The following is a 24,212-nucleotide window of genomic DNA, read 5'->3' as shown; positions in this document are numbered from 1 at the left end:
ATGGTTTATTAATTCCAAGTTTTCCTAAGAATGAGGGGAAAAAATTCCCTGATTTTGTGTATCAAGGGGCTTTGAGGCCCACAAAGGGGTTTGACTGAGGGTCTCCCAGGTTGCCATGAGGAGTTAATGACTCAGCTGGAAGAAGAGCCTAGCCCAGGGCCTGGCACACGGTTGATGACTTTGCTTAGTAATTATGCTCTGTCCTGCTTTGGAGCCCTGCATGCCTAGGCCAGGGCTGGGGGTGTGGGAGGGAGGTGAAAAACCCCAGCTCCAAGGAGGCTATAGAACAAGCTAGACTTGGTTCAAATCCCCACTCCTCTACAGGCTAGCTGTGTGACCTTGGACAAATCACTTCCCCTCTCTGGACCTCAGTTTCCTCATCTGTAAAATGGAGATAATAATAGCACCTCCCTGAAAGGGTTGAGCTCAAGATTAAAGGAGTTAATCCAGGAGCATGCTTGGAACACGTGGGAAATGCTTACTAGACATTTAGCTATTTTTGCAGCGAGATAGATCTGGGTTGGAATCCTGCCACCAGCCCTAACTACTGTGATTTTGGGTGAGTGTCTTGACCTCTCTGGATCTCTCTTTCTTCATCTGGAAATGGGTTGGTGACAGCCCTGGTTTCCAAGGGTGGTGGTGGGCACCAGTAAACAGGGCACGTGAAACTGCTAGCACGGGTGCAGGGTGGGCCCTGACAGTGTGAGGGGAGCCCCTCCTGGGCGTGGCAGAGGCTCTGGGGCTCTCTGAAGCAGGCTTCGGCCCTTTCCTGCTCCCTCTTCCTGGCTGCCCCGCCCCAGTTGTGACGACCTTACCCCTGCCTGTCTAAGGGGCAGGAAGGAAGTGAGGAGGACAGCCAGCAGCTTCCCCTTTTCTGCCCTGCTTCAGGCACTGGGCTCCTTCCCCCTCAGTGCCTCAGAGGAGGGGACAGCAGCACCATGGCCCCCCATGCGACTGCTATCCGCCAAACCTGCTGCTGCTTCAATGTCCGCATTGCCACCACAGCCCTGGCCATCTACCACTTGGTGAGTGTGGGCAGGCTGGTGGGACGGGACGACTGCTGCTTACCACCTTCCTATGGAACCCTGGACAAATGCCTTTCTCTCTCTCGGCCTCAGTTTCCCTCTGTGTCATATTGGAGTCGGGGGGAGGGACCCTGCTGCTGCCCACAGAGTAGGAGTCCTCCTTCGAGCAAATGTAACTTAAATTCGCTCTGAGGCTCAGTCTCTGCCTCTGTCTGTAAAGTGGGGCAAAGCAGCCATACCAGGTTATCTGTGTGCAGACAGACAGCAGATGAGGAAGTGTGCTGGGAGCCAGGAATCTTGGGAGAAACGTGGGTGGGACTGTTGCCAGGATGTGAGGTCGGCCACAGCATGGCTCTGATTGTTCCCAGGGGGCCTGCATGGGGCCTGGGCTGCTGGAGGGGATGAGAAGTGGGACCGTTCCCCTTGTACTTCCAGTCGTGGGGGTGGGTGGGCCGAGTCCTCTTAATGTCCAGCTCAGTCAAACCGCTGCCTTCTCTCCATCAAGGAAAACTTGAGATCCTGTGCTAATAATGAGTAGGCTGACTTGCCCAGCACAAGGTCCTGTGTGGCAATTGAGGTAACGGACCCCAGTGGTTCCTCTTTGGAGGCTGGTGTGTACAGCCCTGTAGGGAAGCCTTTGTCCCCTGTTAATTCACAGTGTGGCTCTGGGTGGGTCACACCCTCTGAGGCCAAGTCTCCCTCTCTGTCTGGGGTGGCTGAAGGTTGGGGTCCTCTCATCCAGACCCACCCTGCAACCCCCAACTCCTGGCCACACCCAGCCTCTCCAGACCTAGGCGCCTTCCTCCTGGTGTGACCAAGAAGAGCCTGTGGTTAATAGTTCTCTCAAGAGCCTAGAAGGGCTTCCTCAAAATTAGCCTAAATTCAGCCTGCTGCAGTGGGCCGCTATAAACTTCTTAGGCCTGGCTACATCTGCTTCCTGTTGCAGGCAGGGCGAACAGGGCTGTGGCAAGAGACCAGCCTTCAGAGGGGACAGTGCCTCTCAGTGGTTAGCACATAACCTCTGCATCCAGACTCCTGCATGCAAATCCTGGGTTTCCCACCTCCTAGCTGTGCAGCCTGGGGCAACTTACTTAAACTCTCTGAGCCTCAGTTTCCTCACCTAAAAAATGGGCATAAGAATAATCATTGTTGTGAGGATCAGGGAATCAGTGTCTGCAGAGCACACAGAACAGTGACTGACACAGCTGAGTGCTTTATCCTTAGTCGTGCTTCAGACACCACCTGCTGCCAGCCCACTTTGAGTCAAGCTGTCAGACCCCAGATGCTGGTTTTGGGAGGGGCTCAGAGGTTGTTCTGCCCAGCTCCTGCCAACCCAAGAGCTGAGAGAAGCAAATGACATCTTGGCTCTCCCCACACCAAGTTCTTAGGGCCTCTTCAAGCTCAGAGACTGTGCAGCATTCTCGGAGGGAGAGTGTGGTATGCAGAGGAGTCCCTGGGGAAGCAGCTCCCTGGGTCTTTAGCCTAGCTCTGCCACTAACTGGCTGTGTGGCCTCAAACAAGCCTCTCTCTGGGCCTCAGTTTCCCCTTTATAAAGTTGGGGGTGAAGAGGTGTGGACTGGCTCAGGGATCTCAAACTCTGATGCTTCCATGGTCCAGAGAGGTCATGTAAGTGACTGCAGTGGGACAGTGATCTAGGGGGGCCCTTGCTGGGTCTATCCTATAGCTGCTCTCTGTTTCTGCTGATTGTTGCCACGGTGGCTGCTCTTCTGACATTTAGAGATACAGGAAACAGGCTTTTATGTCACATCTTCTGATGTTTCAATGTTGGTGATTGATGTAAGTAAAAAAGGAAATCCTTGTGCAGGCCAAGTTGAATCCATTTGCAGGCTGCCAGGGCCTGGAGGCTGCCCTGCAAACCCTGTACTATGTGCCTCCTGAGGTTTCTTCTTCATCATGCTGCCTGAGGTCCTCACCTGCAAATGGTTAAGTGATATACACATGGCCCACAGAGCTGGAAAATGTTTGGGCCCAAGTGATCAGGGAGGACTTCTTGGAGGTGGTGCCATTGACAGGTGGTGCACAGTTTGGTTGTGGGCAGTATGGATAGGGACAAGAAGCAGGTGTGCAAAGGTGTGTGTGTGTGTGTGTGTGTGTGTGTGTGTGTGTGTGGCTTGTGCAGGGGGCACTACAGAGACCAACCTGGAGGTTGACGGGAGGATGAGAAGAATTCGGACCTTACCTATAGTGCGCTGGAGATGTTTTGGACTGGGCAATTCTTTGTCGTGAGGGACTGAACTGGCCATTGTAGGATGTTCAGCAGCATCCTAGCCTCTATCCACTAGATGCTAGTGGCACTGACCCTCTGCCCCAGCAGTTGTCTCTGGACAGAAATTGTCTCCAGATGTGGGGCACGATCACTCTCAATTGAGAACCACTGCCTATAATGTTAGTCTTGGGGAGCCATGGGATGTTCTAGAGCAGGAGAAACCACAGGAACAGAATAGCCTGGAAGCTGCACAACCAGCCCAGGCAGTCATCTTTGAGCTGAGATTCTCAGCTCATTCCAGGGGGGGATTATCTTCCTGCACTCTCGGAGGAGGCCTCTCTCCTTCCCAGAAAGGGCAGGGGCTGGGGGCTTTCCTGTGGCCCAGCAGTCGGGTGGCAGGTGTGCTGATGGGTCCTTGAACATCTGGATGGAAAAAGAGAAGCTGCTGTTCAGGTGCGTCAGTTGCCTACGTTGGTTGTCATCTGGAGCCAGCCATGGGTGACGAGTCTGTACGTTGTGAGTTATTTGTGGACTTGGCCCCTCTGGGGAGAGTTAAATCAGGCCCTTGACGTCCTGAGACAGCGCCACGCTTTACTGAGTCATGGGGGTGTTGTTATGGGAGGATGCTTTCGTGTCCAATGGCAGAAACCAGGTCCTTGGCTTTTGGCTGAGGGGGCCTTTTCTGGGATTTTGCCGGGTCAGCGTAGAGGATTTTCTGGGCCACCCAAACTTGCACACGTAGGAAAGTCAGAGAACTTTCTTAAATTGGCCTCTTGGGTCCTGGCTGATTGTCAACCCAAAGCACAACCTAAGTCAATGGCAGGAAGTGGGCACCCCCAGATGAACCTCTTGCTCGGAAATATCTCCCTCCATGACCTGTCCTCCCCGAGGTGCCTGGAATCCCATCATTAGACATACATTGTTCAGATAAAAAACCTACACCTGCTAATGTTTTCAACTGTGTAGAAACAGGATACATCAAAACAAGACGAGGAGGGAATGAGGCTGACGCTAATGGTGGTTGTCTCTGGGTTATAGGATTGCGAAGGTCCTATTTTTTTTTAACTTTTCTATATTTTCCATATTTGTTACAATGAGCATATACTTAGAACAGTTTTACATTTGCAGAAAAATAGGGAGCATAGTACAGAGGTTCCTGTGTACCCCGCAAATAATTAATGAATCCACATTGATATGCTATTATTAACTAAGTCCATACGTTATTCGTATTTCCTCAGCTTTGCCCTGATATCCTCTCTGTGCTCCAGGAGCCCCTCTAGGATCCCATGTAACATTAGTCTATATGCCTTGTTAGGTTCCTCTTGGCTGTGACTGTCTCTCAGATTGTCCTTGTTTTTGGTGACCTTGATGGTTTTGAGGCGTACTGCTCAGGTACTCATTGTATATTGGTCAGCTGGGATCTGTCTGATGGTTTTCTCATGGTTAGACTGGGATATTTTGGGAGGAAGACCACAGAGGCAATGTGCCATTCTCAGCAGATTGTGTCGTGGGAACGTCCCACCAACATGACCTATCTCTGCTGGTGGTGACCTTGATCACCTGGCTGAGATGGTATTTGTTGGGTTTCTCCATGGTAAAGTTACCCTTTGTTTTTTCTCCCTTTCCATACTGTACTCTTTGGAAAAAAGTTGTTCTGTGCAGCTCACACTTTGGAGGGTGTCCTGCCCAGCTCCTGCCAATGCAAGAGCTCAGAGAAGCAAATGACATCTTGGCTGTCCCCAAACCATGTCCTTAGGGCCTGCTCAAGCTCAGAGACTACTGTGCAGCAGCCTTGGAGGGGCAGTTAGGCTCTACCTCCTTGAGGGCAGATCAGCTACGTAAATTATTTGGAATTCCTCACGGGAGACTTGTCTGTTCTCCCCACTTATTATAAAAATAAATGATTTGCTTATATATATTGGTGGGGACTCATGGATATTTATTTTATACTTCGGGTTATAATCCAATGCTACTTTATTTCGTTGTTCAAGCGTACTACTCGTAAATTGGAAAAAAAAAAAATGTAAAAAAGCTTCTGTTATTTAAAGGAGTCTCTATTGTCCTGACTTAAATGCAGATAAGTTCTCAAACATGTCTTCGTGTGCCCAGCCCCAGGCCAGGTACGAGCCTGACTCATTCACGGCCTCTGCCCTCAATGGTTTCCAGTCTGCCAAGGAAAAACTGTGTCAGTGACGAGGGATGACATTGCTGGCAGTTATGGGGGCGCAGATGAGAGGCTGTAGCCCAGACCTGGGGTGGGGCTGTGGATTCAGGAAAGGCCTCTTGGAGGAGGCCTGTGTCCTAGGGATGAGTAGGACTTCGCTTGGGCATGTGGGGAAGAGGACACGCCAGGCGGCCGGAGCAGCGCGAGCAAAGGCCTGGAGGTGGGAAGGACCTCGTGGTGCTTCGGAGATGCTGGGAGGTTCATAAAGCTGGGTCAGGAGGGATGGCCACAAGGTGTGGGGTTGGGGGGAGGAAGGTGGAGAGACCAGCAGGCGTGAGATTGGCCCAAGTCCCTCGCTGTTTTCAGGTTTCAGAGCTAAAAGAGGAATCTCTGGCCCATCTGCCCATTTTACAGATGAGAAAACAGAGGTCCAGCAGGGGCCCTGACTTGCTCCAGACCACATGGGGACGTGGGGCAGGGGCTTGCTTCTGGCCTCAGTTGCCTGCACACAGGTGTGTGGAACAAGCAGGGAGTTGACAGGTGAATTCCTTACCTGGCCCATGGCTGGGATGGTCCCTTCTCCTCACCCAGCCTCCCACGATTCATTGATCTTTATTGTCTGTCTCACGGGAAGCTTCCTCCTCCACGAAGCCCTCTTGATTTGTCCTCCTCAGGACTCCTGGGGCTCCTTTCTCTCCTCCACTTTAGGGTCAGTGATTTGTGATTGAAAAGAACATGGCTCGTCGCTGTCACTCACTGGCGATGTGACTTTGATCACGTAGGTGCCTTTGCTGTCTGGGTCTGTTTCCTCATCTGTGAAATGGGCCAGTGGCCCCTGTTTCAAGGGTGATGATTTCAAGGTGTTGAGCTGATGTGGCCCTAGTGGAGCAGGGGGCTGGCAGGCAAGTGCCCAGAGTGGGCTGTGGGAGCAGACAAGAGGCCACTCCTACTTTAAAAACTCATCTGTGTGGGGCCTAAAAATGGGCCTCAACTGCCAGTGGGGAAGAGACTCTGTGAGAACTGCCAGGGTGTGAGACTCTGTTAGAACTGTCACCTTTGCCTTGTTCTTGCCACTGTAGCTCTGTGCCCTTCCTGGAGGGGTGGGGAGGCCAGTGGGGGTAGGGCTGGGGAGTGGTGGCAGGGTCTTCTGGGGGCGAGGTAAAGGTGGTCACTTCCCTGTGTGATCCAAGCTAAGACAGGCCAGACCCCAGGCTGGGCTTCATCCCCGCCTCACTATTTGCTTCTCAGGCTCAAGGTTAGAGGGAAGGGGCTTCTAGGAATGGGAGGTGGGTGGTGGTCCCAGCTGTTGGGGTTCATCTTAGTTGGAGGGACCCACTGCTGTCAAAGGTGCATAGCTGGGGGAGGCACTAGCCTAGGGTGGGGGTCCTCCCTGGTGGAGGGGCTGGGGCCCCACTTAGACCGGAACCTGTGGCTGGAGGGCAGAGCCTGGCCTGGGCCCAGGCTTCTCCATCACTCCCTGGTCCCAAGCCCCCAGGAAGTGAGGCTTTTACTTTGAGCCTAGGGCAGTGGCTCAGAAGCAGGACTTCACCGTGAGCTCACTGCGAGGCCTGCATTGGTCTCCCGGGGACTCCACCCTGCTGGAGGAAGATGGGCACCGAGCCCCTAACGAGGCAGGGAGCAGAGCAAGGAGCTGCACAGTCTCACCCCTGCTGGGGGCTGCTCAGGACAAGGCGCCCCTCCCAGCCTCAGTTTCCTCCCCTCCAAATGGGGGTCAGTAACTCCCATTTGCCAGGGCCTGAAAAAGGCCGCTGCCGCCAGAGCTTCCATTTAACAGAAGAGGAAACTGAGGCTCAGGGAGGCTCAGTGACTTGGCAGCCCATGGTAGATAAAGGACAAGAGCACAGTGGTCCTGCTGCAGACAGAGGCAGGCGAGGGCAGGCTTCTAGGCAGCCACGGGGTGGGGTCAACTGTAACATCCAGGGAGCTTTGTTCTTAGAAGCACAGAGCCCACTGCTAAGGATTTTATTTCAATTTCACCTGCTAACTAGGGATAAAGTGGGAAAAACAGTAGAACCTGCCTCCCAAGGCTGAGATGAGGATGACATGAGCTAGTGTATGTACGTGTTCAGAAGGGGACCTGAAGTCAAACACGTGTTCAACAGTAATGGTAGTAATACCTGCTGCCGTTATTGTGGGGCTTTGCTCTGAAGATAAATAGGGAAGTGATGGTTTTGGGGAACAGTTTAGGAAGTGGAAAGTGCTTCCCCAGATATTCGGGAAGTGGAAGATGACAGGGGCCTTGGGCCAAGCTCTGAGCCCCCAGATGGCTGCCCACAAAGGGAGATTTGATGAACCACTCCCGGCTGGAGTGTCTCGGCCACTGGGCTTCACTGGGCCAGGAATTTTACTCTTGGTGCCCTGTTCCCTTGGGTGACGGCCTGTGTCCCTGTCTCTGTCCTGGGGAGCAGGGCTGGAAGGGCAGCGGGCGGTCGGGGGGTGAGGGGGAGGGAACTCAGAGGGTGCCGCACTGGCTCTCGCAGATGCCCCGGGCTAGAGCCAGCTGCTAGTGCTCCAGTCACAGCCCCTCCGTGCTGCAGATGATAGACCGTCACTCCGCCATGCTCCCTGGGCCTTTGCGGGAGCAGCCTCTTCTCCTGGAGTTCTCTTCCCCCTTGTCTGCCAGCCCCAGAGTCCCCAGCACTGTAAAACTGTGGGTCCATGTGTTCTCCCTAAGTCCCATCACCCCCCACCACACAACTGCTGCCATTGACTGGGGGCCGGCTGTGGGCTGGACACACGGATGGCCCCAAGTCACAGTTCACTGACAGGCACGTCCTGCAGTTATCTGAATGAGTCTCGCACACACTTACCTTTGCTCATAACACTCCCTCTGCCTGGAACACCTTTCCCGTCACCGATTGGGAGACTTACCTCCTTTGAGAAGGCTTCCTTGAGACCCCCACTCTTGGCCCCCGAGCTCCCAGTATCTGCCCTGAACCCTGTGAGCTGGGTCTCTCCTGTGTGTCAAGTGCTCTGGCCCAGGAGCTGGTCTAGGGCTTGGCCTTGCCTGTTTCATCTTCATAATCCCTGGGGGCTGCCCAGAGGAGGTACCAGCCAATCTATTTTATTTCCTTTCAGTGAACCTTTTATTAATGTATAATTTACCTATAGAAATGTGTAGATATTGTAAGTGCACACCCTGATGAACTTTTACAAAATGAACACCACCTTGGGCTGGCCAGTTAGCTCAGTTGGTTAGAGTGCGGTGCGATAACACCAAGGTCCAGGGTTCGATCCCTGTACCGGCCAGCTGCCAAAAAAATACAAAAATAAAAACCAAAAGCAAGGTGAACACACTGTGGAACCTCCACGCAGACTGGGATGTCGGACAGGACCAGCAACTGCCCTGCTCACACTGACTTCTACCAACACATGTAGCTCTAGAACTGCATAGAAATGAAATTCTACACATGTTGTCTTCTGCGTGTGGCTCTTTCTCTCAACGTGATGTTCGCAAGCTTCACCCACCTTGTGTGTTGCCAGCTCATTTACCCATTGCTGTGCAGTATTTCGTTGTGGGAATCTACCACAATGGACTTGCCTGTTTTCCTGCGGGAAGATGTTTGGGTTGTTTGCAGTCTGGGGCAGTGACAAATAGAGTGGCCCTGGCCACTGGGACCTGTGTTTGGTGTCCACACACTGGGCTCTGCTGCTCAGTCTTTCTGAATCACTATCTGCAGTGTTAGACGCATGTCACCTTGTTTGCTCCTCACAACCATGCTGCGAGGCGGGTGGGTTCTTCTCTCTCTTCTAAAGATGAGGAAACTGAGGCACAGAGAAGTTAAATGGCCAGACCAGGATCGCACAGGGGATCAGTGGCTTTTCTGACCATGTTCTGTGAGTCCCAGAGCCCAGTGGAGAGAGGAGGGGACAGTTAATCCTACGAGGGGTGGCAGAGGTTGAGTGGTGCAGCAGAGGGAGGCAGAGAGATGTGGCGTGGGGAGGGGAAGCAGCCAGCCTGGGGCTGAGTGTGTGCACCGCTGGGTGGAGGCGTCGCCCCCGATAAGACTGTGACAGGAAGCATGGGCGGTGGGAGCTTCCTCTTGCCGCAGACACATCTGACTCTCTTCTGCCATCCTCCTCCCAGACAGCTCCCCGGGGGGCCCCCAGGGAAAACAGGGTGGGCAGGGGAGGTTGAGAGGACTGAGATTCAGGGAGGGGTGATAATAATAATGATGGCCTACATGTGCAGGAGCCCTTGAGGCCCTGGGCCACCAGAGCCGGAGGACACAGGGTGAGGTTGGGGCAGCTCTGGGAGGAGAGCAGAGCAGGAGAGGGTGTGGCGCTTGGGACCCACTTTGCAAACTGCAGTGTCTGTTGGGGAAAGGTTGAAGATAAGCCTGGGCCTAACTCCTGTGCAACCGCTGCCAAGTCACCTCCAAGACCCGCTGTCCTCGTGTGCCAAGTGGGAGCCTCTGAGCCCGTGTGTGTATTAGGAGTGAGTGTGGTGAGTGCCCACGCACTGACGGGCACGTAGTGTGTGCTCACCGACTGCTGTGTCCTTGCTCTGTAAATCTCATCCCCTGAAACTCTCAGAGGTGGGGTTTCTGCCTGCCTCTTCTAAGACTGGGTCCTGAGCACCAAGGAGGGTGGAGAGAGTGGGCCCACTTTCCTCAGAAGGAGCTGGCCTTTGCACCCCACAATTGGGGGATCTGGTGTTGCCATAGTCATCTACATGGACTTCATTACCACTATCCTATCATGATGTCACCACTGTCATCATCCCCATCAATGTCACCTTCAGCAGCAGCAGCATCTTCACCATTGGACCACTGTGGTGCTACCTCTATCACATCCACTGTCCTCCATCATCATCACCCCTCATACCACATGGTCATCGCTGTCACTACCATGCCCTCTCCAGGGACATCATGATAGCCACTCTCCTCTCAGTGTGGTCACCATTGCCAGCTCCACCTGACCGGCGTCTCCTCCGCCACATTCAGCCTTGGCTTCAACCCCTCTGGCACCACTGCCATTATTACTATGACCGTATTCAATAGTGCCCCCATTATCCCACCCTCCCCAGTTTCCCCCTTCTACGGCCTCCGCCTCCTTTCTTTTAGCTCAAGCTGTTGGTTGCTCCTTGGAACCATCAGGAAAAAATCGAAATTCTCCTGTCTCTTGGCCACTTTCCTCACTGCTCAGTTTAGGGAAGTTGTGTTTGGTGTTAGGGGGAATGAGAACTGAAACCAAGGAGCAGTGGAGGGAAGGGGTGAGAAGGGGGAAGGCAGAGCAGGATGGGAAGGTGTGGGCTGCGTAGGGCTGGACCGCGGTCTGAGTCCTGGCATGCAGTCAGGAGAACTGAGCGGATTCTGACTCCGAGACAGTCTTGCTACATGACCTTGGGCTGGTCACTGTCTCGCTCTGGGCCTCGCTTCCCCACTGGTAACATCCCTCTTCTTGGGGATGAGACATCCCCATACCCCCTGAGTTTCCCTGGAGGGACCCACACACATCTGCACTGCCAGGCCTCAGGGCCTTTGCACATGATGTTCCTGCTTCCTGGAATACTTTCTTCTCTTCTCTGCTGGAAAACTCCTACTTCTCCTTCAAACCCATGCTCAAGGTTTTCCTGTTGGGGAAACTCTCCCTGAGTCTTCCAGATAGCAGCAATCTCTCCCTCATCAAGGGTTTGATCCCTATCTGGCCAGTTGCCAAGTCCCCTTCCCCATGTGTGTCCCCTGTCATGGCTCTGAGCACACTGTTCACCTGGTGGGTTCTCCTGGGGACTGACACCTGAGGGCCAGGGGCAGTGGCTGATCTAGACAGAGTCTGGAGGCAGCAGGTGCTCAGAGAGCATTTACTGGTAGTGACAAATGCTCACACACACTGATGGCCGCTGCCCAAGAGTGCTGGCTCTGTGTGCAGCACGCCACCTGACCTCACACCCCCCTAGGAGGCAGGTCCTGATTACTCCCCTTCCCCAGATGAGGAGCCTGAGGCCCAGAGAGGTTAGCAGCTTGTTCAAGGGCACAGAGCTTAGGTTGGGCCCAGGGCCATCTGACGCCAGCACCCCAGCTCTTCCCCACATGATCTCCCCAGCGTAGAATTAAGAAGCAGTGGATGGGAAGATGCTGAAATGGAGGAACAGGTGTGTGAATGCTGTCTGCCTGGGCATTGTGGGAGGACAGAAGCCCTGTTCCTGTCACAGCAGGGCATGGGTCTCGAAGTCAGCACCCAGCTGGGCTGTTTGAGTTCAGGGAGAGGGCAGTGCTGCTGTGTCCAGGTGGAAACTCGGTGAGGGCCAGGAGCCTGGAAATCTAGATTCCTGGGGATTCAGGGCCTTTCCCAGCGTATGCTGTAGGCAAGTCAGATACTTCCAGGAACTGCAAATGGCTCTTGGTTAGGAACTTGGTGGAGCAGTGAGGGCCTTCTGGTGAGTATCTTGCAGGCTCCAAGGTGGCGGGTGGGTGGGGACTCTGGGCAGCCTAGTGTGACATCCTACAGTTTGTAGGAGTTCCTCTCCCTGACCCTCCTGTATTCAGTCATCCCAATGGCCCCAGGTGCAAATGGGGGTGACTCTCCTCATTGACTGGAGAGGGAAACTGAGGCCAGGGGGGAGACAGGGCCTGGTCAGGGTCACACAGCAGTGAGGCAGTAGACGAGGCCTCCTGTGCCCCAGCTGTTGTCTCCTCAGCTCTGAGTGTCCAGGACGTGGCTTGGCTGCCAGGGGAGGGTGGGCAGATGCTGGCAGGATTAGGAGCAGGGCCCCGGAACAACCAGCCCAGACATGAGTGGAGCCCCAGCCCCCAGGAGCAGAAGCAAGAGGATTTGCATCCCAGCTGGGCCACGTGAGTTCTCTGTCAGTCTCCGTTTCCTCATCTGTAACATGGGGAAATGTTGCCTTTCTTGCAGGATTTTGGGAGATTGCTGTGCAAGCCTGTGTATACAGGTCTGAGCACACAGGAGGTGCCCAATAAATGTCAGATCCTCTTCATCCCATCTCCTAGGGAGCCACTCGGGTGCCAGGGTTTGAGCCTGCTCCCTTTCTCCTGCGTCAGGGACTGGTATCTTCTATTGAAGGTTGGGGGCCTGGCAGAGGGTCTTAGTCAGGCTCTGAGGTTGCCCTGCTCTGTGACCTTGGGCTGTTCTTTGTGAACCTCAAGGTTCTCATCTGGTAAATGGGGACAGAATCATTCCCCACCCCTGCCTGGTTTTAAGCACAGGCAGTTTTTCCAAAAGTAGAAACACTTCTGGTGCCTGCTCCTGTTTCTTGCTCAAGCTGTGGGGAGACAGAGGAGACTGCAGAAGGAGGAGGAGATGGGGGTGCCATGGGAGTGGGGAAGGGGCAGGTGTCAGGTGGAGCTAGGAGGCCAGGAGATGCTGGGCTGGCAGTGGAGGGGTGTAGAGAACTGGAAGGGACCATCGGCCTGGTTTTGAATCCTGGCCCTACTGATGACCAGTAGGGAGGCCTCGGACAAGTTACTGAACCTCTCTGAGCCTCGCTTTCCTCATGTGTAAAATGGGGCCGGGAGTAGTCAGAATAGTCCCTTTGCTGGGTTGTGGGGAGGATCACCTGATGTCTTAATCCATTTTCTGTTGTTTATAACAGAATACCCGAAGCTGGGTAATTTACAAGAAAGCAAAATTTATTTCTTACAGTTTTGGAGGCTGGAAAGTCTATGGTCCAGGGGTGCATCTGGTGAGAGTCTTCTTCCTGATGTTGACTCTGTACAGCAATGCAGGGTGTCAGATGGCAAGAATGGAAAGAGCTCTTTCACACACTCTCCTTAAAAAGCCACCAGTCCATGCTCAGGACAACGATGAACCATTACTCCATGAACGGTTCAATCCATTCACAAGGGCACCATCCTCGAGATCCAATCACCTCTTAAAAACCCCACCATCCACCACCACAATGGGGGTTAAGTTCCCACGTGAGCTTGGGGATGACATTCAAACCATAGCACCTGGCATGGAGTTGGCTGCACAAAGGTCCCTTCCTTCCCCTTCCTGGGGTCACTGGCCTTTCGGCAGGGGTTTTTGTAGAGGTGTTGTTGGGATGCTAATGGCAGGATTGCACATGGTGGCAGGGCAGTGAGAGATGCTTAGGACCAGAAGGTCCAAAGTGACCTCAAGATGAGAATATTATAATTTCTAATTTTTTCAATCATATCTTTAATTCATTTCTGGTAATTTCTTGGTGTTTTATGATGTTCATGATAATCCAGGACAGTAGCCTATAATTTAGAAATAAAGAAATGTAGAGGAGTGTGTGCAAAATGTTTTAGTGACATAGGTGCATGATTAAAATATCTGAGCCCTCTGGGGTTTGGGCTAACAGGGGCTCTGAGTTGTTTTGGGGGGCAGGGGGGTGCAAAGTCACCAGGACAGTACTGTGAGACTTGGACTTTTACTTCTACTCTGCCGCACACTCGCTGTGTGTCCTTGGGCAAACCACTTAACCTCTCTGAGTTTTTAAAACAAGCAGAAGGAGCTTATAAAACAAGTGGTCAGAGGCCCTTTCCAGCAACTGGAGCTTGGGATGGTCTGATTCTGAGCTTTGTTCTACGTCTCAGATAATCCTGGATTCTTGGGCTTTAAAAGTCTTCTCATGCCACACCTGGTAGATGCTCGTGTGTCCTTTCTAAGTCCAGCTGCAACTCATCTGTGCTCTGCTCACATGTCCCCAGGGACAGGGAGCTCACCACCTTGTAGGGCACCCTGTTCTGTTCTGGTTGGGGTTGCCATCTGCTTCCCTGTCTCTTTCCCTCATTAAGGGTGAAAGTGGGAGGAGAGGTGCTGGGGCTCTGGACTTTAGGGGCTGAGGAAGTAGCTTTTCTCTCTTGGGGCTGTTTCCTGTGAGTGCCAACCACAGCCTGTGCCACACCTGCCTTCTGCTCAAACATCCTAATGAAGCAAGGTCTTTTTGGTTCACTTTGCACCAGGTAGAGGGGGCAGCTAGAGCAAGCTTGCTGTGAGCCCACAGCACCCTACTCCTGGTACTGCTTAATTACTTCATGTAAGCTTATACCAGTCAAAAGCAGATTCTATTTGATGAGTACCCACTCCCAGGTCCTGAGCTCAGTGCTCTGCAAATACAACACAATTTAATCCTCACCAAATCCAGTGATTGCCATTTTCCAGATGAGAAAACTCAGAGAGGTGAAGTGTCCTGGATTCAAATCTATCTCTGTCTGACTCTGGGGCGCAGTTCTTCAGCACTTTTCTGTGCTGTGTCTTTCCGCCCCCCAAACAGGATGTAATATGGCAGGAAGACAAGTTGAGAAATGTCTCTGAGCTAAAAAGAAAACCCACACAGTGAGCAAGGGGGAAACAGATGGTGGGTGTCTAGTTTCCTGTCAGCTGAGCATGAGTTACCAGTGTGGGGCTGCCTAGAAAGCCGATGTAAGTTTAGGCCATATTAATAGAGGTAGGACACCCACTACTAGGGAGGGGATAGTCTTGTTCTCAGTAAGGGCAAATGTTGTCTGGAGAATAGCATGTGTGTGGTGGGGGAAGGGTGGAGGCCTCCAAGGACAGGGTCATACAGAAGATCGTGAGTTCCCTGTGGCTGGAAGCATTTAAATGAGGCCATATGGCATAGGATTCCTGCTTTGGATGGTGGGGGACATGGACAAGGTGATCCCCAAGGTCATTTCAAACTGCAGTTTTGTGGCTAGTGGGGAGAAAGCATTGGGATTTATAATCAGTGAGAGAAGCCCCAACACTCAGGCCTTTTGGATTTGCCCCTTCTCCATCATTCTTAGCAAGGGTCCTTGAGGGAGTGGGGTTCATTCACTCATTCATTTACTCATTCATTCATTCATTCATTCGTCAAACATAACAGCTAGAGCAGTGAACAAGAGAGACATAGGCTTTTCTTGCCTGGAATCTACAGCTCAGTCGGGATAACAGTAATAATAGTAGCTAACATAGATTGAGTGCTTACTATCTGCCAGGTACTTTAAGTGAATTATCCTACCTGGCCCCACTACAACCCTACGAGGCAGATATTATTATTATCTTCATTTTGTAGGTGGGGAAATTGAGGGGCTATGGGGTGGCTGGGTTGATAAGGCATCTGGTGGAGACTTAGGGGTCAGATGCTCGACAGAGCTCTCTCGGGCATGTGTTGATGATTCCAAGAACTTGAAGCTGTATTATGCTCAGATGTTGTGATTAAGGTCCCATAATGCCCCTTATAAAAGGGGGTGGAGAGGAGTAGCTCTAAACAACACCCCCCACCCCTCACCCCCACCCCCATTTCAAGCCTGACCTTCAACTGTAACAGTTACTGAGAACTGGGCGTGGTTCTAAGTGCTCCCCTGGGACAGTCTCATTTACTTCTCACTGTAGCCTCCTAAGGTAGCTACTAGTGTCCCCATTTTGCAGATGGGGAAATTGAGGCCCAGAGGAGTCAAGTAACTTGTTGAAGTTTACACAGCTAGAAAGAGGAAGAATCAGGATTACAAGCTTGAGCTCTCTGTAAAGACCACACTTTTATCCAGGATAAAAGCTCTACTGACCTGGCATTCCATCTGGCCCAGGACCCCTACCTACAGGCCCCCAACTGCACCCCACCGGGGTGTGGGGGGCTGGTGGTGGACTGTGGGCATGGCGGACCGATGCTCTGTTCTGTCCCCAGATCATGAGCTTCTTGCTGTTCATCGAGCATACGGTAGAGGTGGCCCAGGGCAAGGCCTCCTGCAAGTTCTCGAAGACAGGCTACCTCAGGATTGGTAGGTTCAGGGGACACTGATGGATTGGGATGGCATGGGTGGGGAGGGGAGGGCCCTGGCTAGGGGTGGACAGGCTGTGGTTTGAGGCCCTGCCGTTCCCTGCTGGATGACCTCTGGCAAGTCCTTTCCCTTCCTGGAGCCTCAGATGTTTCATCTGCAAAAGGGGATATTCAACCTGTCTCCACCCAAGTCTCCAGGTGGTGAGAGCAGATGGATGGTGCTTTGCAAACCCAACCAGCTCATAGAGGTGATAGTTCCACTATCCGCTTAAACTTGACAGTGGCTGCCTGTCATGCTAAAATAAAATCGAAGCTCTTTGCTGTGGAATCCTCCTCTGCTGACCTCTCTGATTGCATCTCCTGGTGGGCTCCCCCTCCCAAACCACACTGCAGACACACTGACCACACCAAGCCTATCCCTGTCTCGGGGACAGCAGTTCCCAAAGTGTGGTCCTTGGAGCCCAGCTGGGTGTCCCGTGGGGCACCCCTCACCACTCTCCCTCTCTTGCCTTGCAGCTGACCTGATCTCCAGCTTCCTGCTCATTGCCACGCTCTTTCTCATCAGCCTGAGCCTGCTGATCGGCGTGGTCAAGGTGAGGGCCTGGGTCTGGGGAACAGGAAGGGGAGCCAAGGAGCCCCAGCTGTCCTCCTGCCCCCCTCCGATTCATACCTGCTAGGTGGGCAGTGCTGGCTGCCAAAGAGTGGGAGGTGGGTATTTTAGGAGACCCCACCTGCACCCTAGAGATCTTCACACTTACCTTTTGGGGACCCTTGTTTCCCCATGGGACTCCTGGGCTGGAGGCCTTGGTTGCCTGTGAAAATACGGCCTCCACGGGGCCATGCATGGTGGGCTGCACTGGTTGCTGACACTGGTAAGAACTACCTGGTGACCCACATCCTTTTAAACTGCAGATGAAGGCAGGGAGTTTTGCTAGAGAAAAGAGGAAGTGTTTGGAGGCAGGGGGGAGGAGAGAAAGCACTGGGTTTTGTAATCAGTGAGTGGGGCCAAAGCAGAGGAGAGAGGGTAGGTGCCTTTAGCAAGTATGTACATGTACCCAGAGTGGGACCCATGCTCTGGAATGTCCTTAGGTAGCTCCCAGCCTGGCTGGGGATGACAGACCCTCCGAGAGACAGGAACAGTCCAGTGTGACAACCAAGGAGCTCCTTGGCCTAAGGCAAAGCTAATGGGAGAGTCGAGACAGGCTGTGGCTCAATGTCCTGCAAAAGAGGAACCTCTGTCTCTTGACTCCCAGAGAGGCATGCCACAGAGCCATGCATGGGAGCAGGATGCAGAAAGAGGGTTCTTCCTGTGCAGACAGGTGGCACTTGCAGGGCCAGCAGAGTGGGGCAGTGATTTGTGATGTCTCTTGCTGAAATGACACCATTCACTTCACTCTCCAGCACCCACTCTCTCTTGGAACCCCTGCTCCCTGGGAAGCAGCTCACATTGTGCGGGGTGGGTCCAGATGCTTCTGCAGAAGTCAAATGGCCCAGGCTAGAAAAATGGAGCAGGTTGTCCCTGAAAACTGAGATTCAGTCTGGCTTGTTTCTGTTGCCTCCTGCATAACCACATGAGACACCAGGAAACCACCCTTTCTGTGATTTTGTCTCCAATTGGGTGCATATGCATGAATACTGGTCACAGTGGTCACTTGCTTTCAATTGAAGGAGAGGGACTTCAGCCCCAGCCTCCAGGGCCTCTTAGCATGACTTCCCACCCTGGGGTTTGGCCTGCACAGAGGAAGGTCTAGGTGTTTGCCCAGTGCAGGAGCTTTCCCACCTCTGGGCCTTCTGCCTCGATACCTCACCTTTCCCTGCTGCTTGCTCCTGATTGCCTTTTCAGATCTGGCCCTGACACCTTCTCTGTAAAATGGACACAAAGCCCTTCCTTTGTGGGTTCCTGTGAGCAAATTGAGTCAGGCCGTGATCCTCAAGGCCCTATACGTGGGGATGGTTCTTTTAGTCTTGTAGTCACCAAGACTCCTCATGCTCAGGGCCTGGGTCTTAGCCTCTCCCTATTCCCAGACTGTCACTCAGAGGAAGACACATGGATCCATGTGGGGTGAGCTCAGCTGAGCCGGGTGGGGATGATTTGGGAGAAGGCTGTAGGGAGGAAGGAAATGCTTGGGGACACTGGCTGCATGGGGGAGCAGTGGCTTGTGCCAGGGATGCCCTGATGGTGATGGGCCTGCCTTGCAGCACCGGGAGAAGTACCTGCTGCCCTTCCTGTCCCTGCAAATCATGGACTTCCTCCTGTGCCTGCTCACCCTGCTGGGCTCCTACATCGAGCTGCCCGCTTACCTCAAGTTCGCCGCCCGGAGCCGCACTGTGAGTGCCCAGCCCCACCCCTGCTGAGCCCAGCCCGACCCGGGGAGTTGAGGCGACATGGGCTCAGGGCTCAGGCTGGAGATAGTAGGAGCCCTCTTCCTAGTTGGTGTCCTTGAGCAAGCCCCTGAGCCCCTCCAAATGGCCCCAGGTTTCTTCCTCTGTGAAACGTATCTGTAACTATGTCTCATCCATTTGCCTTCCGAGGATTAAAGGATGAAAATGCATATAAGAGGGCTCGGCCCACAGTAATCACATAGTAAATGCTGCTACATGTGAATTTACACCACAGGAATGGGCATGTTCCCTTTTCGGTCCCCAGCCGCAGTTTCATCCCTCCTTTGGAACCAAGTTGAGGAAAGAAAGAAAGACAGATGATTAAAGCCAGTGAATGATAAGCACCCGCAGTGGGAACGCTGTGATGGTTGTTGCTGATCAATGACACCGTCCCCCAGAAGTTGCTTTTTACACTTCCCCTGACTATTGTTCTTGAAGAGACTGAGGTACTCTATTGTGGAAGGGCCCTGTTCTAGGAGTCAGGAGACCATGGTTCTAGTCCTGGCTCTGCCACCAGCCCTTGGTGTGGACATCTGGACACCCATTCTCTCTGCACAGGAGACTAGACAGTTCCTGAAGTCTCTAGCTGGGACAGTCTCTTGAGTGAGGGCCTACTACGTGCCCCTCAGTAACTGGGCCTCTAATTGCTGGTGTTTATTCTTCTTTCTCATCTTTGTCCTCCAAAGGGCCCCTCCAAGGTCCCACTGATGACCCTGCAGCTGCTGGACTTCTGCCTGAGCATCCTGACCCTCTGCAGCTCCTACATGGAAGTGCCCACCTATCTCAACTTCAAGTCCATGAACCACATGGTGAGTCTGGGGCAGGGGTCTACACCCACTCACTGGCTGTGTGGCCTTGAGTGAATTCCTTCACCTCTCTGTGCCTCAGTATGTATGGTTGGGTTCCTTAGAGGTGGAGCCTGGGAGGAGATTCTTGTGCAAGTGCTTTATTGAGGGAACGCTCTCAGGAACGAGTGAGGGAAGCAGTTTTGAGAAAGGGGGAAATCCAGGCACCACTGCAGCTTTAGGAGCAGACCTGCCTGAGCCCAGAGGGAGCCCTGGAGTATGAATTGCACCACAGAAATAATACTCATTTTTATTGCTGCCTAACAAATTATCTCCAAACATTGTGGCTTAAAACAATGAATATTTATTATTTCACACAGTTTCTGAGGGTCAGGCATTGGGAAGTGGCTTAGCTGGGTTGTTCTGACTCAGGGTCTCTTGTTCGGTGGCACCCAAGATGTCAACTGGGACTGTGGACATCTGAGGGTTCACTCGAGTGGCTGTAGGCTCTTTGCTGCAATCGTTCACCATGTGGACCTGTAACAGCCCTGCTCGAGGGTCCTCAGGACATGGCTGCTGGCTTCCCCTGAGTGAGTGATCCGAGAGACAGAAAGCAAGGATGAAACAGCAACGTCTTGGGCCGGCCTGTGGCTCACTCGGGAGAGTGCGGTGTTGATAACACCAAGGCCACGGGTTCGGATCCTATACAGGGATGGCCGGTTTGCTCAGTGGCTGAGCGTGGTGCTGACAACACCAAGCCAAGGGCTAAAATCCCCTTGCCGGTCATCTTTTAAAAAAAAAAAGAAACAGCAACGTCTTTTGTGACCTCGTCTTGGATGTCACAAACTCACTTCTGTGACATTCTATTAGTTAGAAGTGAGTCACTAGGTCCAGCCACACTCAAGGGGAGAGGAACAAAGATCCGCGTTCTGAAGGAGGAGTCTCAAAGGATGTGCAGGCGTGTTTGCGAATTGCCACAGAACATGTCGCGCCTGCCTCAGTCATTGGTTTTGGCTGCCCCTGGGAAGGGGGCATCCAGGTATTATAGATTTAGGTGGCTCCCATCAGTCAGGACAAGTCCCTCGAGAAGGACACATGTGTGGCCATGGGCAACTGATACCCACCGGCTGGAGATGGATGTGCCAGCCTGGGTAGGGCATGGAGGGGCACCAGCCACATTGCTTTCCTCGGTTTCCCAGCTGTCACATGGGGCCAGTGGTGGCACCTGCTTCCTCAGGCTGTGGTGGCAATTGACCAAGGCAATGGGGGTGCCTCTGTGCTCCTGCATGTGTGGAGAGTGGGCTCATATACTCCTGGATGTATGGGCACTGTTAGAATTCCTTATGGCCAGAGGCGTTGAGACGGCCCCCAAATCTGTTGCAGAATTACCTCCCCAGCCAGGAGGGTGTGACGCATACCCAGTTCATCAGGCTGATGATCATCTTCTCCATCGCCTTCATCACCGTCCTCATCCTAAAGGTGGGTAACTCCTGCCCTGTGGCTCTGGGAGGGGCAGCTGAGGCAATGCTGTGGGTCCAGGCCCACCCATGCCAGGCTGTTAGAAGGCAGGGATGTGTGTCCTCTGCCACCTTCTTCCCTGCTTTTAGATCCTTTCTCTAGCCCTGCCACACCAGCTCCTCTGACTCCACGTGGATCCTTGGGAAAAGCCCATTTAAAGGAAGTGATCTGTGAAGACCTCCTGCGTTCAGGTGTCAGGGACTTAATGCATAACCCAGAGAGGCCCTGATCCAGGGGTGGGAAAAAGCTGCTCTGTCCAGGATTAGATTCAGACAGATCTGGGTTTGAATCCCAGCTCCTCCCTCACTAGCTGTGTGGTTGGTCATCAGCAAGTCACTTCTCTCGGCGTCAGGTCTCCTCTGTAAAAGGGGTCTTGCTTTGACCTTGTTGCAGTTTTATGTGACCCAGGCACCAACATGCCTGAGTCATACTAATACAGGTTTGATGATGAAAAGGAGGGAGGGGAATGCTGTCATTCTTCTCTGGGGTGGTCAGGCCCAGAGGATAGAGTCCATCTTCATGTCCCAAGTTTGACAGATGGTGACACATGGGAGTGTGTTCATAGCAGTACAAGCAGCAAAGTGAAGAGGCAAGAAAAGTCTGCCACCCTCGGAAGTCAAGGAGAGTAGGGCTATTCATCTTGGAGAAGAGGTGACCCAAGGAGGACATGATCACTGTTTCCAACACCTGAAGAACTGTTGTGGGGAATTCTGTGGGACCTTAGAGGACACAGCCTGGCCTATGGCCTGAAGCCACAGGGAGGCTGATGTTAACTCAACAGCAGAAAGGGCTTTTAAAAAGTGTTCTTTTCTGATTACAAAAGTAAGGTGATCATTTTAGAAATTTAAAAACTACAGATGAGCAGAAAGAAGACAGTTCACCACCCACACCCACTCAGAGACCATCACTGCTGACAGCTGGGTTATTTCCTTCCAGTTTTTCTATACCAGGGGGTGACCCCACATGTCAGCTCCCAAGGCCATCTCAGGAGGTAGTGAGCTCCCAGTCACTAGGGTAGTCACACAGAGACTGCAGGACAGTTGCTATGGAGGTGGGAGGGTGGGCCGGCAGCCCTGAAAAGCCCCTTTCTGTACAGTGTCAGTGGGAAAATGCAAAGGGCAGTAGCTGGAATATGCTGACTGGACGATGGGGAACCCCCCAACAAGGTCAGGGTGTGTGAGCAGCAGCAGCTGGACACCACCCTCTGGCGCCAGCTGTGGCTCCCACCTGGCACGTGTCCCTGGACTGCTGGGCAGTGAGAAGGAGGGTGAGCAAAGCACGGGCTGACCTGGGCCTTCTTCCAGGTCTACATGTTCAAGTGCGTGTGGAGATGCTACAGATTCATAAAGTCCACGAACCTGGTTGAGGACAAGAGCAGCTCCAGGATGCTCCAGAAGGTGAGCTTGATGGAGTCAAAGCTCAGCTCTGCCACTCACTCTTGGTGCCATTTAGGGCAAGTCCCTTTCCCTCTCTGGACCTTGCCAGTTTCTTTACTCATTCAGGTGAGGGTTGGATCAGAAGAAATGTGATCTCTTTCTGCTCTGATAGTCTAAGGTTTTATTCATTAGTTCATTCATTCATTCATCCATTCATCCATTCAGCATTTACTGCCTCTCACTCTTTGGAGCCAATCCTGGGAGTGCAGAGGAAACTAAGATGCAATCCCTGCCCTAAAGGAGGGTATACTCCAGAGTGAGTCCAGACGCAGAGATCCGGTCACAGCTTGGTGTGAAGCACAGGGACAGTGAGCACAAAGGAGACACCTGACCTCATCTGGGGTGTCAAAAAAGGCTTCCTGGAGGTGGGGACACTTGGCTTAGTCTTGAATGACCAATGGGTACAAGTTAGCTGGGACAGGGGAAGGGGACTTGCCAGGCAGAAAGGATAGAGAGCGCTTAGAAGCAGCTGATTGGAGAAGTGATAGGACAAGTGTAGCTGGTTTAAATTATTGGTGGCTCACTTTCCTCAGCTGTAAAATGGGGATTATATGAGTCAAAACATTTGTGATTGCAAGTGGCAGAAACCCAACTCAATCTGGCTTAAGTAAAAAAGGGTTTATTAGCTCACAGAACTTAAAAATCCAATGTAGGTCTGGTTGAGTCCTGACATCAGGCTGTGATCTCATCCTCTCCATTTCTTGACTCTACTTTCTTCAGTGTTGGCTCCATTTTCAGGCAACGCTTCCCTCATGGTGGCAAAATGGATGCCAAAACCCTTAGGCTGACATCCCACCCTCTCAGTAACCTCAACAGGAAAAGAAAGTCTCAGAAATATGTCAGATTGGACCAGCTTGGGTCACATGCCCATCTCTAATGCAACAACTACAGCCAGGGGGATGGAATTCTACTTTGAGTTGCCGAGCCTGGTCACATGTCCACCCCCTGGATCTGAGGGATGGGACCAGTTCTTCTGAAAGCACATGGACTGAGAATCTTTTCCCAAGGAAAATGGTGTGTTATTATCAAAACAAGGGGAACTTGATGCCGACCAGGCAAAGGCAAATACATCTACTGCAGGAACATAAACTGCCCCTGTCTCATGCAGGCAATGTCTAGCACATAGCAAGTACCCAATGTACACTAGTAATTATTATTATCACTGTTTTGTCAGAGGTGGGGGTTCAAGTTCCTTGAACTCAGGTTGGAATCGCGGATTCTTCTTGACAACACTCAACATTCATCTCTCTGTCTCTCCCAGGTCATCCTGCCATCCTACGAGGAAGCCCTGTCTCTGCCATCCAAAGCTCCAGAGGGGGGCCCAGCACCACCCCCATACTCAGAGGTGTGACCCTTGCCAGTCCCCAGCCCTATAGCTGGGAGGGGCAGAGCTGCCTTGTAATCTGCTTCTTTGCTTTGGTGGCCCTTTGGCCTGGGTGGACCTCCCCAGCTGACTTCAGGACAATCGGCTTGTGTCCCCCTCACTGGTCTGCTCCTCTTGTAGGGCCTGTGAGATGCTCACAATTGGGTCAAACCTTTAGGCTGAATGACTTCTTGGGTCTCTCGAAAATTCAGTCCAACAATGCTCAAATCATTCTGATCAGCTCCAACACTTGTTTAGATGATTGGTCATTCTAAATTTGGTGAGATGGATCAAACAACTATTGATATGATCAGTTTCACCAAGCAACTGACAGACCAGAAACATGCTTGTCAGTTCAGTAAAATAATTTTGTTAAACAACAGTGTATATTGCATTAATTTGTAAGTAGTTGTCAGTTCACACAGCAATTTAATCAAATAATCATCAAGTGTGTATATATATATATATATACACACACACACACACACAAATATAAATAATCAACTTCATCAGGTAGTTTGCTTAAACAATGATCAATTCAGCCAACCATCAGTCATTTAGAATAGTGATAAACAGAATAAATATAATAGTGATAAAATTCAATAAG

General features: G+C 52.4%; 1 protein-coding gene across 1 annotated transcript; it reads left to right on the top strand.

Annotated features, from left to right (window-relative positions):
• Positions 1-919: 919 nt before the first annotated feature.
• On the top strand, positions 920-23,823 carry LAPTM5 (lysosomal protein transmembrane 5). The gene is made up of 8 exons (XM_063106817.1): positions 920-1,025; positions 16,029-16,122; positions 16,638-16,714; positions 18,321-18,449; positions 19,190-19,312; positions 20,672-20,767; positions 22,111-22,203; positions 23,504-23,823. The coding sequence occupies exons 1-8, from the start codon at positions 939-941 to the stop codon at positions 23,591-23,593; spliced, it is 789 nt and encodes a 262-aa protein (XP_062962887.1). The 5' UTR covers positions 920-938; the 3' UTR covers positions 23,594-23,823.
• The last annotated feature ends 389 nt before the right edge of the window (positions 23,824-24,212 follow it).

This window comes from Cynocephalus volans, chromosome 8, assembly GCF_027409185.1.
Source record: "Cynocephalus volans isolate mCynVol1 chromosome 8, mCynVol1.pri, whole genome shotgun sequence".
Taxonomy (NCBI): domain Eukaryota; kingdom Metazoa; phylum Chordata; class Mammalia; order Dermoptera; family Cynocephalidae; genus Cynocephalus; species Cynocephalus volans.
Note: the sequence above shows the minus strand (reverse complement) of the source record. Positions and strands in the feature narration are given on the sequence as shown.